This window comes from Adelges cooleyi, unplaced genomic scaffold (genome assembly GCF_023614345.1).
Source record: "Adelges cooleyi isolate 19-005CV unplaced genomic scaffold, UGA_ACOO_1.1 ACOO_flye_CR_arks_rails_tigmint_CR_PRNA_21, whole genome shotgun sequence".
Taxonomy (NCBI): domain Eukaryota; kingdom Metazoa; phylum Arthropoda; class Insecta; order Hemiptera; family Adelgidae; genus Adelges; species Adelges cooleyi.
Window position 1 is genome coordinate 5,064,011 of NW_026095871.1, and position 15,993 is coordinate 5,080,003.

The 15,993-nt window shown below is 34.9% G+C and overlaps 1 protein-coding gene across 2 annotated transcripts in view; it reads left to right on the forward strand.

Annotated features, from left to right (window-relative positions):
• The window catches only part of LOC126834295 (DNA-binding protein D-ETS-3), a 35,720-nt gene extending 21,680 nt beyond the window's left edge, over positions 1-14,040 (forward strand). For both annotated transcript variants that reach the window (XM_050566106.1, XM_050566105.1), the window contains exons 6-10: positions 177-227; positions 4,430-4,477; positions 5,426-5,615; positions 8,581-8,804; positions 12,984-14,040. In XM_050566106.1, coding sequence (XP_050422063.1) covers positions 177-227; positions 4,430-4,477; positions 5,426-5,615; positions 8,581-8,804; positions 12,984-13,168 — 698 coding nt within the window. In that variant the 3' untranslated portion in view covers positions 13,169-14,040. The remainder of the gene's footprint in view (positions 1-176; positions 228-4,429; positions 4,478-5,425; positions 5,616-8,580; positions 8,805-12,983) is intronic.
• The last annotated feature ends 1,953 nt before the right edge of the window (positions 14,041-15,993 follow it).

Consider the following 15,993-nt stretch of genomic DNA (forward strand, 5'->3'; position numbering starts at 1 on the left):
ATTAAATACTTACTATTTAATTATAGAATACTTAAAAATCCTATTCGACAGCATTAATTAAAAAATTGTACAGGTTTAGCGAAAATTCGTTTATAAAAGTATAAATAAAATATCTATCTTAATTTTGTGTAATACTCATGATTCGCTCAATTAACAAGTATGTTATTATTTTTCAGATACACATTATAAAGGATCATGGAACACACATTCCACTGGACAAACACAAGGTACGTGCACAAAGTTATATGTTTGCATGACTTTCTTTAGAAATAGTTTACCAACAACTCTATTATTTATTATTTATTAATAGTTGGATTATTATTGACTTTCAATATGATTTAACAACGTACATCTACAAGGTTGAACTTTTTAAATAAGAAATACTAACAATATCATAGACACCGAGTTACTTAAACATGTTTTATTATTTTTTTTAATGAAAGTCAAAATGCAGCAATTAGGTGCAGTGGGCATTTTTGCATTACAATAGTTTTTAAATGCAAGAGTAGTTAAGTAGGAGAAACTTTAGAATTCTGAATCCTTATAACCCTCCTCACCCCTTGTAGAATGGGTTCATATTGATTATTCATTCGTTGGCAAACTAACACACCGAGTATTTTTTATGATAAAAAAATAAACGGAAAACGATAAAAATCCTAAGTAAATAAACGTTCGTCACGTTGTCCGGCGATTCGTCAAAATCACATAGGGAGCCCTTTTGATGGCCGACCGTTTTCCTGTGCACAATCAAGACGGTTTCAGGGGTGAAAAGGTCTTGCACAACACAAATGCGCTTCATCACGCTTGGACACTACCGAAAAAAAAGGTTAACGACGTCTGGACCGTCGGACAATCGAATAACACACATAAATGCATTACACGTACCTATATAAATATTATTGTTGCATGCAAAACATAAAAAATATACTCACATCTTAACGATCAAGCGGTGGTACAAAAGAAAATGTAAATTTTATAAGAACTACACCAGTGCGGTTGAGTATTCGCTCAGATAAAAATAAAACCTCACTCCAGCCTTTCTTCCTTTCTGAATTTTAAACTTTATTATTGAACCAGTCAACAGTTTTAGCACAGAATAAAATGAAAAGAAAACGGATAGCTCACTTGGCATGTAAACAAAAACCGTGACTCAAAATGAAATCGGTGTGAACGCAGACTCGAGCATTCTATTTCATTAATAATATCACAGATTAGATAAAAAAAAAACTACCTAATCTGCCATAATAGTGTCAATTGTCATTTAAATCATATGATTAATAAGGAATTTGTACAATAATATTGTAAAATATCTGCACAACAATTTATACTAATTAATTTTCCACACTGATATCTTAAATAACTAATAACATAAACTAAAAATTGTAATTTTTTCAAAAAAACTAGTGTCTTACCAAAGATTTGAAATTTTAGATGCTACATACAAATGTCTTTATCGCATCTGTGTAGGTTGTGTTATTGTTGCTTGATTTTCGTGTGTTGTACATAAAAAATAAAAAATATCAAAACTCCAAATAAAGTATTTGGTGTGCGGTTTTATGACGTCGACGTTTAACCCCTCGAAGGGTGGTTTTGGTCGAAAAAACAACTGGATGACAACCGGTGTAATTCCATTATAATCTCTTGTTATTCGACCACCGGCAAAGGCCGCAAGCGCTATGCGGTCCAATGAGCTTTGATTAGACGCACATCAAAGGCGGATCCGTCGGGCTGACGAGATCAAAAACCAAATGCCCCGTGGCGCCCATCATTGCCGCCGTTGTCGTCACCTTTGCAAAAGCGTTCGACTGTAAACACCGAGCAAGGGGAAATCATATAAGCAATCTCAATCACACACAAACGCACAGAAAATTCAATCAACCCATGAATCAAATATTTACTTGAAAGACCCGTTCATCGTATATTTTGTTGTTTTTTTTTTCGGTAAAAATCGTGTTTTTAAATAATAATTCTGAGTAACAAAGTTGCACTTTTAAAAGAGCCAACAAAAAATACGTTTAGTAGTTAAAAAAAAATGTGATATTATATTTCGTATTACACGGTTGCAATAGTAAAACAAATTATTAAAAAAATATGTACCAGTAAAATGTAATTTTGTCATTCTGGTCACGACGCAGCTGGCCTTTTCGCTTACCTACTTTATAATATTTTACTTATTGCGATCGAATGGTTATTCTAATTATCATGGGCTATATCTTATTTTGTGTGCTGTCCGTTGTCTTGGCCAAACGGGCACGGTGACGGGTTATGACAATAATAATTAAAATTGAACTCCCCCGACCGTGCTGTAATGGAACGGTGCACGCGTGTGCCGTCGCCAAAACGAACAGCTTTTCGTCGTTAATATTAGGTGGGCGGATTTGGCTAGCCCGCTGACGGCATCGCCCCAACAAGTGACCGTGAACAAGAGACCGCACACACACACACACACACACACACACAACAGGCGGCGTTTAACTTGCAGTAACTGCAATCCATCCCGTGGGATTACGCCGATGATGCCCAACCGACCGTGTCGCCCTCCCACATCATATTATTGTTGTTATGTTATGATACTGCCGTCTCTATTAGAACGACAGTATTCCACGCTTTGTCAGATTTTCGCACTGATTTCCAAATCGACAGAGTCTATAAAAAATACCACGGCACGTTTACAACCACTGTATATATATAAAAAAAAATATATATATATATATACATATACTTAAAAATGATACCTTATATATTGTAATAAACTACTCTATACAGGGTTACTGATGGAAGACATTAGTTTTCTTATGAATATTTTAAAAATTACCTTTTTCCTACACTTCAAGGTATATATATTTTTCAATACTTTGAAAATCAAGCCCATAAAATTCATATATTTATGCTTCCATTGTCAGATAGGCGATAACCAGACACCACTGAGCTCAATAATATATGGAACGCCTATTGCCTATAGTCGGCTGCTTATGAAAATAGTAGGAAGCTGCTATTTTGTGAATATTGATTAATGTTTTGTCCATTACTTATCAAATATATGACGGATTAATCATCATGTTATCATCACCTAACCTAGAATTTTAATTTTGTGTCTAACTATTTTGTTGAGATAATGATAGATAAGCGGTTTTAACTACCTATTCAACACAATGACGGCTTCTTTTTTTGGACAACCTAAGAAAATATATATGAGAAAATGTAATAACTTTACAAAATCATAGCAAACGAATAGTAAAAGTAATTTTCTATTATTAATTACTTATAACGGTCTGAAATAATAAAACAATAGTTGATATTTTGCAAAATTCGTCAAAAAAAAAATCGAAGTTCAACCAAAAATATAATGTCTGTACATAATGAACTCAGGGAAGTGCGGTTTTAAAGTGCTGGCACTTGACATACAAGTTATGAACCGACTAACTTACTAAGAAGAACGATGCTCTGCCCTCGTCAACACCTTATCCCCCTCACAATCCCTTCATTATATATATAAGCTGTCAATCAACCCAAGCGACCGTGAGGCGAGTCCACGTGCCGATAATGGAACCGCTAAAGCGTTTTTGGAAGCACTCAGATGTCAGACCCCGCTGAGTAGTATCACGTTTAAAATGCAACCTAAACGCCGCTTATCAAGTCAACCTGAAAGAATAACAGTCACAGTTATTTACTCGCTGACCCTTTTTTTATATACAGTATACAATTCCCTCCGTGACAAACTTATTAATCTGAACCCCCCAAAAAAATGTTCAATAGTTTTTTGTACAGCTACTGTAGTGTTTTAATTAGTTCGGCTCAAATGAAATTAATTAATTATTTTTTCATTATATTGTAATAAACAATACCAAAACTAACAACAAGTGTTCTTCAGAACATAGATGACTAAATTTAAATTTGTCAATTTGTAACAATAATCATTTATTATTTATTACTTTTGAGTTTTATATTTTTTTTTTTACTTTCAAAAAAAACCATGACAAATTCTTTGCTTTCTGTTTAAATACTCAAATAAGTCATTATACTGATTACATATAAGTTAAAAAGCATAAATTATTATTTTACAATAAATCTAGTTAGAAGTATTATTGCATTTTTGGCTTTTTTTGCTCCGTTTCTGTACACAAACTGCACGTTACAATATGTACGTTAACCCCTTTTTAAGTAACTCCGGGGCATGTTCACTCCCTTATTGTGTACTTACTACCAGCATGTAATAAGTGTGAAATAATAGGAATTTTATTACGGTGATGATTTTTTTTTAGAGTTATTAATGACCGTTTATTGTCATCACATAATATTATAAATCAAATTTTCATTCTATATTTTTTTTTTATTTATAAATTAATTCAACCTTATTACTGATTGTATAGTCCGTTTATAATATTATAAACGTGCAATATTAATAAAAACTATGAATTGAATATTTCAGATCCCTATCAAATGTTTGGCGCAACTAGCAGCCGATTAGCCAGTTCTGGTAAGTTTAAAGTTAACGTTTAAGCTATATTATATTATCAATAAATTAAGGGGTTAATTACCCACAACGCGGTTGTATATAATAACAAATAGAACAATTTTACTCCACTAATGGCCGTTAACAGTAATAAAAATTCTTAAAATGTACTATTGTAGTTAAACAATACTGAAACAATAGGTTAAACTATACTTAAGTATAGTCGTCTGTGTTAACGGTCATTAGTGTAATGTACAAGTCACACGATTAAAATGAGAGAAAAAAACGGTTAATATAATAAAGTTACATTGTTGTGATTAATTTTTTACAATCGTTAGGGGTCAAAGGGTGTCCATATAATAAAAAATATTCCCACGTAATACTTGACACTTTTTACTGGCTTTGGTTTAAATTATGTTGAACTCGCGTGTAGCCTATCTAAACTTGTGCCACACACACTTATGCAGACGCCCATTCGTCACGGTCTATGATGCCCTTATATTATATCTTATCTGACAGACGGGCACGCGTTTCCAAGTGTAGTTAATAATGATATTGATTTTTATACTGCAATTACTGTACAGAGTTATGTTAATTTTAGCTTGAAAATGTTAAGCTAAATTTAAAAAGTTCAAACATGCTTTCAATTATATGAGACGTTTACTTTTTTGTTTTTACTTTATGGACATTATTTGTATTTATTTAAAATAATTTATATGTTATAAATGCCTAAATACATTCAAGTTAACGTCATAAAATCTTAATCATACCTATATTTAATAATTTCAATTTATTTACTCGTTCACTCATTTGGATCTGTCGTAACTAGCAGTTGGCAAGTGTATCGATTTTATGATAGTAAAAACACCCTAATTTGAGCCAAGTCGGTCAGTTTTCAGTCGAGGAATTTAAATCCGTCTCAACTGCATGTAGTTTATACACGTTTATGTTAAATTGTACAATATTTTACAGGTTCCGGTCAAATACAATTGTGGCAATTTCTGTTAGAACTTTTGTCTGACAGCAGTAACGCGGCGTGCATTACATGGGAAGGTACAAACGGCGAGTTTAAGCTAACCGACCCTGACGAAGTGGCTCGCCGATGGGGCGAACGCAAATCCAAACCCAACATGAACTATGACAAACTCAGCCGAGCATTAAGGTATGTTAATCAGCTGTTATATACCTGAGATTTTTAGATCATGAGGTAGCTGAGAAATTTGTTTTAGCCAAAGTTTAAAATACCATTTATTCCATAACATTGCAAAAATAAAAAAATTGCATAATTTTGATAAGTTACAACACACCAAAAAAAATGTTACCAAAAGAAACTGTAGGTGTTTTTTTTTTTTGTAATTTTTCCTGGGCGCTAAAAACTAGACTAAATTTGTATTTATTATTAAAAGTATTGTAACTATTGTAATCCCTGTCTCTTTACCGTTTTTTTAATACTTGTTTTTAGTAGTTACTACATCAGCTAACAATATGTATTTTGCCAACCATAATTTTAGTACCATGTACAAGCTGTTTCCTAATATTTATTTTTAACCTTTTTATTTGTTAACTATAAGTCTAATGGTTCAGCTGTAATGTTTTTCAAACAACAGCTAATAAAAAAAAACGAATAAATACATTACCGTTTAAATTTCAACATTTTTAAGATAAACAAAAAATGTAGGCTACAAAATTGTATATGTTTCCCGAGAAAATGAGTGTCTCGCGTTAAATGGATCACTCTGTATATTACAATCATAGAGTAATAATGTTAAGAGATGAACAACATGTAATAGCTTGTTTGTTAGAGTTAAGTAAACATAAAGACTAAAGCCAGTATGATCACACAAAAGAAAAATTGTTGAGCAGTTGGTACTGCTATCTCTGATATTAAATGGATCACTCTATGTGTCCGAAGCGCCGTCGCCTAAGAAAAAAATATATAATATATATTCAAATGCGGGCCAACTTCTGATCAAGATTGCGCCGACGATGGGATAAACCCCATCTGATGGACTTGTTGTGTCGATTTTTCTAAGACTTTCCGCTAATACCACCGTGGAATTAATTCCGAGACAGGCGAGACGCGTTATTGTACTTTTGGAGGGAAAAAAAACATTTTACCTCCCCGTCGATTGGATTTACACAACACCCCATAGACACGTATTTGGCCTTGGGGCGCGGACTTGTAATATATCCTAATTAAGGGGTTGGGGGTGTGTAAAACTGGCTTTAGGCGCTCTAATTGTACGCGAGGGGTTGATGGTCGGTGATTGCCACTGATTGTGCGTTAATCACGGGCGCCCTTTTTTCTGTGCAAAGCGCAAAACACCATCCGAAATGGTTTATTAATTCTGTATACGCATCACGGCCGCAGTGGAGCTGCTGCTGTTGCCGGTAAATCTATTCATTTCAAAAATACCTCCCCAAGTCAGTAGTGTAACAAACAAAAGACTTGCCCTGCATAGTTTAATTTAACTCTGATAAAGAAAACACCCAATAATAGTATAAGAAGAACTAATCCGAACCGACCAAGCACAAAACTATGACCTACTCATCGTTCCTATTTTATATTGAAACAATTTTTGTTCATGTCACTTTACAATACGATAAAATGACTAAATATTTACCTATTTAGTATACAAAAAAAAAACTCCCTCATTGCAAAACCACTATAATTTCTTGTCTAGTTCACGTTGGACTCGTTTGCCCATTACTCTTTAGAAATAAAAACGAATCAGCTGAATACTACTAATAATAATAATATGACTGTCGTTTGCAACGCTTTTGATTTCACTTGGACAAATCAATGTTTCCATCGGTCTCATAATGGTATAGTAATACCTTTTTGCGCGGCAGCAAAACTCATTCTGTGTGTTTTCAATTCGGAAATGAAATTAACTGCGTGGCATCCGTAAGGGGACGGAATAAAAATTGATTGTCGTTTGCCCTTGCCGGCAGATCTTTTTGCAGTCGACTACGCAGTCCGGTTATTGCGATTTCAATCGTTTCCATTAGTCCCTTTGGCTAACCGTACACCGCACTTCCGATACTCTTTTCCATCCACACAAAGCGGACTCTAGAATAGTTAAAATCGGGCTTTGGTAAATTGCAAGCAAACGAAAAATTATATTGTTTTAATTTTTTACCGGTTTTGCAAGAAACCCTTTGTTAGAAATGTGTAAATAATGTAAAAATAAAAAGCATGGCTTTAGTATATTAATTTTATAGTGCGAGCAGGAAATATTTTTTTATTTTTACACGTAATAAACAATCTGTATCAATTATACTAGACACAATAAGAATATGTGATAAATGTTATAAAATAATGAAGTTTTGTTGAAAGAAGCCACCCATTGATAACACTTTCTGTTAACTTGCTATTAATTTAATTTAAGAGATCTCGACACCAATTACGCTTCAGACGTCTCGGAGGATTACCAGGTATTGTAGGGGTGGTCAATTTTTTTATTAATGGATTTGGATAATTATTTAGGCGGCTATGGAATCTTTTATAAAAGATTTTTGCTTCATCATTTATTGTTTTTAATTTTAAGTCGGAATGTAGTGTATGATTTGACACGTAGGGTGGAGCATTCGTTAGTTTTCTAAGTGCAATATTTTGAAAGGCTTGGATTTTCATTATGTTTGACTTTTTCGCATAGCCCCAGAGTTGCAGGCCGTAGGTCCATAGTGGTTTTAAAAATGTTTTATATATAAGAAATTTTGTTTTAATAGAGGTGTATATATTATTGGTTAATAAGGGTTTGAGCATACGAAGACGATGATTCAATGCTAATCTTTTAGTTTTGGTGTGTTGAGCCCACGTTAATCTTTGATCTAGGGTGAGGCCAAGATATTTGATTTTAGGAGAGTGCGCAAGAAATATAAATAAATAAAATAACTCCACCCTTTCAGAGGCAAAGAGCTAATGACATTTTTTATAATACTTCACCGTCGTTCGGTAAGATCTTAATTAATGATTTACTCAAAACAATATATTTGTTATTATTTTAACGTTAACTTAAAAAAAAATTATTGCGTTTAAACTTGAATTTAATCCGGTCAGATTATGTGTGTTATTTTCTGGGTTTTCACGTATCGAGTATAAAAAACAGCTTATGTTTTCGCAGGTATTACTACGACAAGAACATCATGACCAAAGTACACGGAAAGAGATACGCTTACAAATTTGACTTCCAAGGACTTGCAGCAGCCACACAACCGGCGACGGCAGATCCGAGTGCGTACAAATACCAATCGGACTTGTTCATGACGACTTATCATCATCACCATCATCATTCGCCCAAGTTAAACTTCATGTCACCTCACGCACCCGGTATCACGTCTACCGCAGGTCAGTGAACTACAGTTAACATCATACCCACTATATTATATTAAATATTTGATTCTAATTAGTATCCTGTAATTGTGTTTGGTCTGCTAAGCGACCAAAGTGTCACAAGACAAGAACCTAACCTAACCGGTATAAATTGTGTATGTTAAACCGACAGTGAGACAATGGCCATTCTAAGACGAAAAAAAGGGAGATCGGAAAAGGGAAAATGAAGGCTATGAGAAAACTCGAGTAAGCGAAGGCGTCGTGTCCGGTCATGCGAAAGGGGAGGGGGAGGGTGATCAAACAAACAAACATAACCGAACCGTTCGTATGTAAACGATTGTGCTTTTAAAGCGTGAACGTCTGGCTGGGGGAAACGAAAACGGGCAAGTAAGATAAAAAAGAAGGAAAAATAAGAGAGAGAGAAGTATAACGCACAAACAAGTCATGTCAACCGCACGGCTTTTGCCGGCGGGCACCCGCGACAACACGGCAGAGGACTTACATTGAACAGGGTGTTGTGTAAATCGAACCCCGTGTGTGTATTGTTAGTTCACCTCTTGTGTGCATGGACCTACTTATACTTAAGTCGAGGGAACCGAAGTGAAGCAAAACGTTGCATCTATTTGATATTCACCGGCAAAGTGCGTGCAAAGGATAATCGTGTGTGCTTTGGTCTCGACACCTTTACATTCGGATACCTTTCGCTGCATTAAGTATTCCAACAGAATATATTCTTGAGGTGACTTTTTAAGACCCAAGGAAAGTCCTGCTGGCAAATATTTTTCTAATACGACGATCCGTTTAACTTAAGACACTCATTTTCTAGGGAACAAATTTCCCTAGATATTTTCCTAAAAAATTTGTAGTTTTTCTTTTTGTTTAATGTTATTTTACATTTTGACAATATTCAAAATTGTATTTTTCTTGGGTTACATTCAAAGGTCTATCAACTATTGACACTTAAACGGTTAGGTTTAATAACCAGTTTTGGATAATTATTTTCAAAGTTATTAGAGATAAAAATTTAGAATACTCAACCGCACTCCGCCTCATCTGACCAGTCACAATTTTCAGTAAGTTATACTTAATTAAAAAAGTTAATTAAATGTGACGTTAAATGGATCAACACCCTGTATATAGCACGATAGTAGCATCTACGGAGTTCAATGATTTAACGTTATGCAAATTCAAATGTTTTAATCAAACGAGTAAATTGGCTAACGTGTCAATATCCGACCTTTGAATAAACTATATACACATAATGTAAATGCAAACTTACCAGACGCCTAGAAGTTCTACCATCGATTTAAAACATTAACCCAGGGGACGCTATTATGAAGTAAGCAAAAAGGCGAGCTACAGTGTGACCACAATGACAAAATTACATTTATCAGCTATAACGTTATACACGAAATCGATTTTCTATTGATCCGTAAAGTTGATAAGGATTATTCTGTGCAGTGTTCAACAACCTATAAAAAAGTATTTATTTTAACGTGGTCACACTGTCGCTCGGCAGTATATATATATATTATTACCCTATGCGTTAACCACACACGATCATGTTATATTACATTAATATATAGAGAATTTGGAAACGACGATAAACATTACACTTTGTGCAAGTCCAATGAATATTATGATGACATTAAAACTTTACCACCGCCGAGCTATACATTATTATTATATTGCTGTCGACTTGATTTATACAAGCACTACGAGAATAGTTATGAAATTCACATTCCCCTCGGCCCCTGCAACAGAGACCCCACGACACATTAAGGACCGGAGATTCAGCAGAGATATTTATACTCCGAAACGAATCGTCTGTCTCATTAGCTGTCCACAATGGGCTCTTAATGACTGTCGTCGTCGCCATTAATGACTAGCAAAGGCGACGGGGACACCCTTCTTTACCAAGGAGCACATTGTATCCAGTGATTTTTCGCTCGACCGATTCCTACGCGTCCGTTAAGTAATTTTTAAAATTATCGCAACATGTTATTATAATATTCAATAGTCGAAAATAAAAAGAGAGAGAGCGAGAACTCACAAAAACGGTACCGGATAAAACAATTAGAACAACGTTAGTTATTAGCAAAAGGTTTGTAAATTAGGCTGATCTTTTTTCTTATTAAAGCAACCTCAAAAAAAAATATGGAGAAATCACATTTTGACGAAAGCAAACTCGATATTCTTGATGTGATCTCCCTGATGTCAAATATGAGTTCTGTCCCCCCCGAGACAGTTGGCTATTGTTTTTAGCTGTGGCGAAAAATGTTATTGGCAAACAGCAAAAGCATTTCCATACAACAAACACGGTACGGTGTAAAGGAACGACAAAAATATATTAACACGGGAGAGCTGCTATATCGGCGGCACCGGAAATTGCTTGGCGTTGAACCGATAGAACCCCGGATCGGTGCACGTGCATAAAGCGCATTTATTAAACTCGGTGTCGAAGAGACCTTTAGCAAACGAGATAAAATGTATACACCATACTTACACGGCTTGGATGAGTTATAGTGGTATGATCTTAACAAAACGGTACGTGAATCGCATAGTGTAAACTTTAAGTTCGAACGACACTCGGATCAAAAGTCGTTGGAAATCGTTTGAATTGCATTTTAACTTTTTTTCCCTTGTTATAATCCACATATATTATTATGTACACCTCCATATGTAGACCGGAATCTAAATAACACACTGTGCAGTGTGTTACGATTACCGAGATAAGTACGGAAGAGAGAAATATTATTTAAATTCCACGTCACGTTCCAATCGGCGAAGCTCTCTGTATATATGCTCTATGTACTATATGATTATGTGTCCCTGCTACTATATGGTAACGGGTGCTGTGCAATTGAATTAAAAGCAAAATATGTAGGGACAATTATATGTCTCTCTCACTCTCTCTCTCTCTCTCTCTCTCTCTCATAAACAAATAAAACGTCCGTAATTGTTACAAAATGAGATAGACCAAAATCAATCGCAAAAGAGAAACCCATTAGTATGTAATATCATTTGTCAATATGTTCGTTTCGGTCGAACACCGTGCGCAGGGGTTTTGTTCATAGCAATAACCCGTAAAATATTGCCAAACCAATACTGCTGTACACCCCTCGACAAAAACCGCCTATGGCTCACAACGGGAAAAATACATCATCTCCAATAACGAAGTTTCGGTACATTTCATTTCGGCACTAATATCTGCTTTTGGCCAATGCATTTACCTTCATTCCAAAAAAGAATTACAGTTAGCAGAATATTATTATGTTAGGTAGCGACTCCTTCGTGAGACCCGTTATATACATAGGTTTCATCACAGTAACCGAACTCTCGTCTGGGGTCGCTTAAATCAATAGAACATAGAAGTACAAAGATAATCAATAAAGGTCTTAATGGTCTAACGGAGCTCATCGACTGCTAGACCCATCGTTATAAATTATGTACTTATGAATAAGACATTGTGGTGAGTTTTTTTAGCATCATTTGATTATGGTGTTATGGCAGAAGGGTCAGGTGGGGTTAGGACAGGATAAAAATAGGATTATGAGTTGCAATCGATTTTTCGATAGAGCTAATTGACATTTCAAACGGCAAGGAGCGTTGTTAAGGAGAGATAGGGTGTGTAGTGAGCTAATAAGGAGATTAGGATGGTAAAATTGTTGTTGATAAAGTTTAACATCGTCTCTATAGGGGCGTAAAGGCCTATTTTTTATTTCTGTTTTTAAAATTGTATTATAAACGTTCATATGTTTTTTACTATTTTATGGTTTTCTCTAATAAATCTTACTAACTGTCTAAATGACTTTGACGAAAGTCATTTTTTTTATCAAACTTTCGTCTTTACTCGAAGAAAAATAAAAACGTTTTTATAACTAGAAAAACTTAACATGTTTTCACATTAAAATGTAGTCGGCATACTTGAAATGGTTACTAGATAAATGTTTGTCAAATATTGCCTCCTGTCATCAATACGTGGATTTGTCCTGCAATCTTTTATCTCTATTAATCCTCCTCCATACCCCTCCATAATTCCTTAATACTCCTCCATAATGCATAATGACGCTTAACATGTCGCTCGAGACGACGGACAAATTTTCAGAATGACTCCCAGCCATATAAGCATGTCAATGAGCAAATAATATATGTTTTTTAACAGTGGTGGTTTTCTTGGTCGGTGTTTTACAGGTAGTATATTCCCATCGGCGTCGTCATACTGGAGCAATCCCGGCGCCAACTTGTACTCGAACATAGCGGCCGCCTCGGCTACACACTCGATGGGCCACCATCATCCGGCAGCGAGCCCGGCGGTCAACCACCACGGCGGCGTGGCACCGCACCTGGGCAGCTACTCGCACTATGCGTCACCATGACAGACGGACGTCCACTGGGCAGCTCGGTCGCTGTCCGCCGGCACCGTCCGACCCTCGTACAAACACATGGAATGAGGAGGGTGCCAACGCCAACAATAAAATATCCATTATTATTAATAATAATCATAGTCTGTGCATTATAATTATTACTTTGTCAAAAGGAATTCCAATAATAATACCTAGTCCGGTCTACGCTTAGGGCATACGGACATTAGTGGTAGTCGTAGATTTTGTCACATTTTTACCCATAAAGTCATATTATTGTAAAAAATGTGCCCACTGATGGACGTTGAAGACCGTAAGACAATCAATTCTAGTCGAAATCCTAAACGAAAATTTAGCTACTTAGTTTTCACGTTAATGTATTATTAGATATTTTTGTAAATAAGTCATACGAGTACATACCTACCATTGTTTATTTTTTAAGTATAACAAACAATTATAAAATACGTTCTACGTCGAAAAGTATACATATATTTTGTTTTTTTTTTCTTAAACATATAATGTAAGACTTCAACGTTACAATGTCCAGTACAAAGTCATTTACCAATAACTAATATTATAACACATTATTGTGGGGCTTTTATCCGCTCATTATTAGGTACTCTACATAGAACGAGGATACTTGAAATAATATATATTCACATAATACACTCGCCCTTGTTCTAAATACTATGCTAGTCATTTTGTGATTAAAATATGTTATAAATCCGATCTCGATCCTTAGTGTGAACTTTGCGTTTACACTTATTTTGTTGTTAAAAAAAAACAATATTATACAAATATCTACAACACTGAACACTGTTTGTATAATAATTATTTTCGTTAGATACTTGTGACAATCTAACGTAGCTAGAATAATAATAATAATAATAATATATTATTATTGTCGACCTTTATAACGTAATGTAAAATATTACTTATTAATAATTATTATATTTATCATTAAAATAGGTACTATATAATATATATATATATATATATATATATACATAAAACCTAGCTGATTTATTATGCTTAAGTAAAAGTGCAATATGTATCACATTTTTGTTTATTATTATTACTATTGTTGTATTAAAATGTATAACCAAGCATAATATTATAGCGTGTGTAGATTAATTATAATTTGTATGATATATAGAATATACAAATGTTTGTAATCCTTGTACAGGCCTGACCATAGACAAGGCACCACAACTATAATTATATGTGTAATATATGAATACTATAAAAATCTATACAATTACTACTTATTATATACATTATTACAGCTATCATTTACCACTATACATCTGTCTACGCGGATATAATAACATTATACGGTTTGCTAAGAGGTAAGATTTTGTAGGAAAGGCTCAGACACATACACAGAGGACATTATATTGTATTGTTTCTCAGCACTTTGTCGAGTACGAACATTAAAATGTTATATATAGTGTCGAGGAACAATGAATATGCATGAGCCACGCGACTACTTGATATTTTACCCTCGAAGGTTATAAAAAAAAAAATTATACCGCCAAAGTTGCCATTATATTCTGAACACAAGGGCTGTACGAAAATCGACCCTCGCGTGTACTTCTCTTGGAGACATTTGGTACAATTATTATACTACTAAACTCCAAAGAAAGTCTCTCATGACTGTTATGAACGCTATCGATTCGGTTGGCAACTTTTACAAGGTTAACTATGACCCAGTCAATAATTTAAACTTGTAAATTGATAATCTTCCAAAAATACCATCCCATATGAACGCGTTGAACTTGGATTTTTAACATACTATTTATAATATTTTAACTTTTTAAACTAAGATTAACTATCTACTTTGACCAGACACAAATCGGTCAACCTATGGAATAAAACTACACTTCAATACTCTACAAAACGGATTTTAGTGACCGTGTTTTCTTTATACAAATATAATTTATTCTTAATTTAATAAAGGCTATCTTTATCCCATAAGTCAATCCAATTTTCAGCCTACGTCAATCGAGTTTAAGGTAAGATCTAGACTATATAGTAGTTAAAATTGTAGCCAAATAGCGCACTAAAAATACATTTTATTTAAATTAATTTTTATAATATTTTCCTAAATGAACGACACTTTATATAATATAAAACCATAATTAGTTTAGTTAGCATAATCAGTTTTAGTCTGTAAGACATATTCATGATTGAGGAAAATATATTGAATTGTTTTTGTAATTACTAGTTGACATTCCAAAAGTTATATGTATTATTAACCCTTTTAACAGTTTTTCTGTACAAGAGATAGCGATTTTTTAGTTTTTATTAAAAAAAAAAACCAGTGTTTGGGAGTCGTGAATAACACGTTGGAAGTGTTGTAAGGACTTTGCATAGTGTCCATCCGCCGTTTGTTTATTGAATCGGCGTGACTGATAATATACTGATAATATTATTATGAATACAACAACGTACACAGCTATTGTGTAGCTGTTATATTATATTGTACTTAAGGTCCTGCTGCCTTGCCAGGTAAACCGCCGTGTGTACGAGGGGACGCGTACGCAGTCGGTGCGTGGGGGTGAACGCGCGTGGGGGGTCGAGGGGGAGCTTTTGTCATGGAAATGGTGGTGGGGCCAACCGGAAGTCGGTATCGACCACCTGCGCAACCAACCGACGTTTCCGGGACCTTGCCGCCGGCACACAAGATGGAGACAACGGCGGCCGGCGACCACACCTACCCGCGGCCAGAAGCATCACTACGCCGCCGCCGCCGTCGAGCTTTACCGTACCCTCCCCTACCCCCCCGTGCTTGCCCCTTATTCGCCCCCTCACCCCCCCCCCCCTTTGTATCCGTAAAC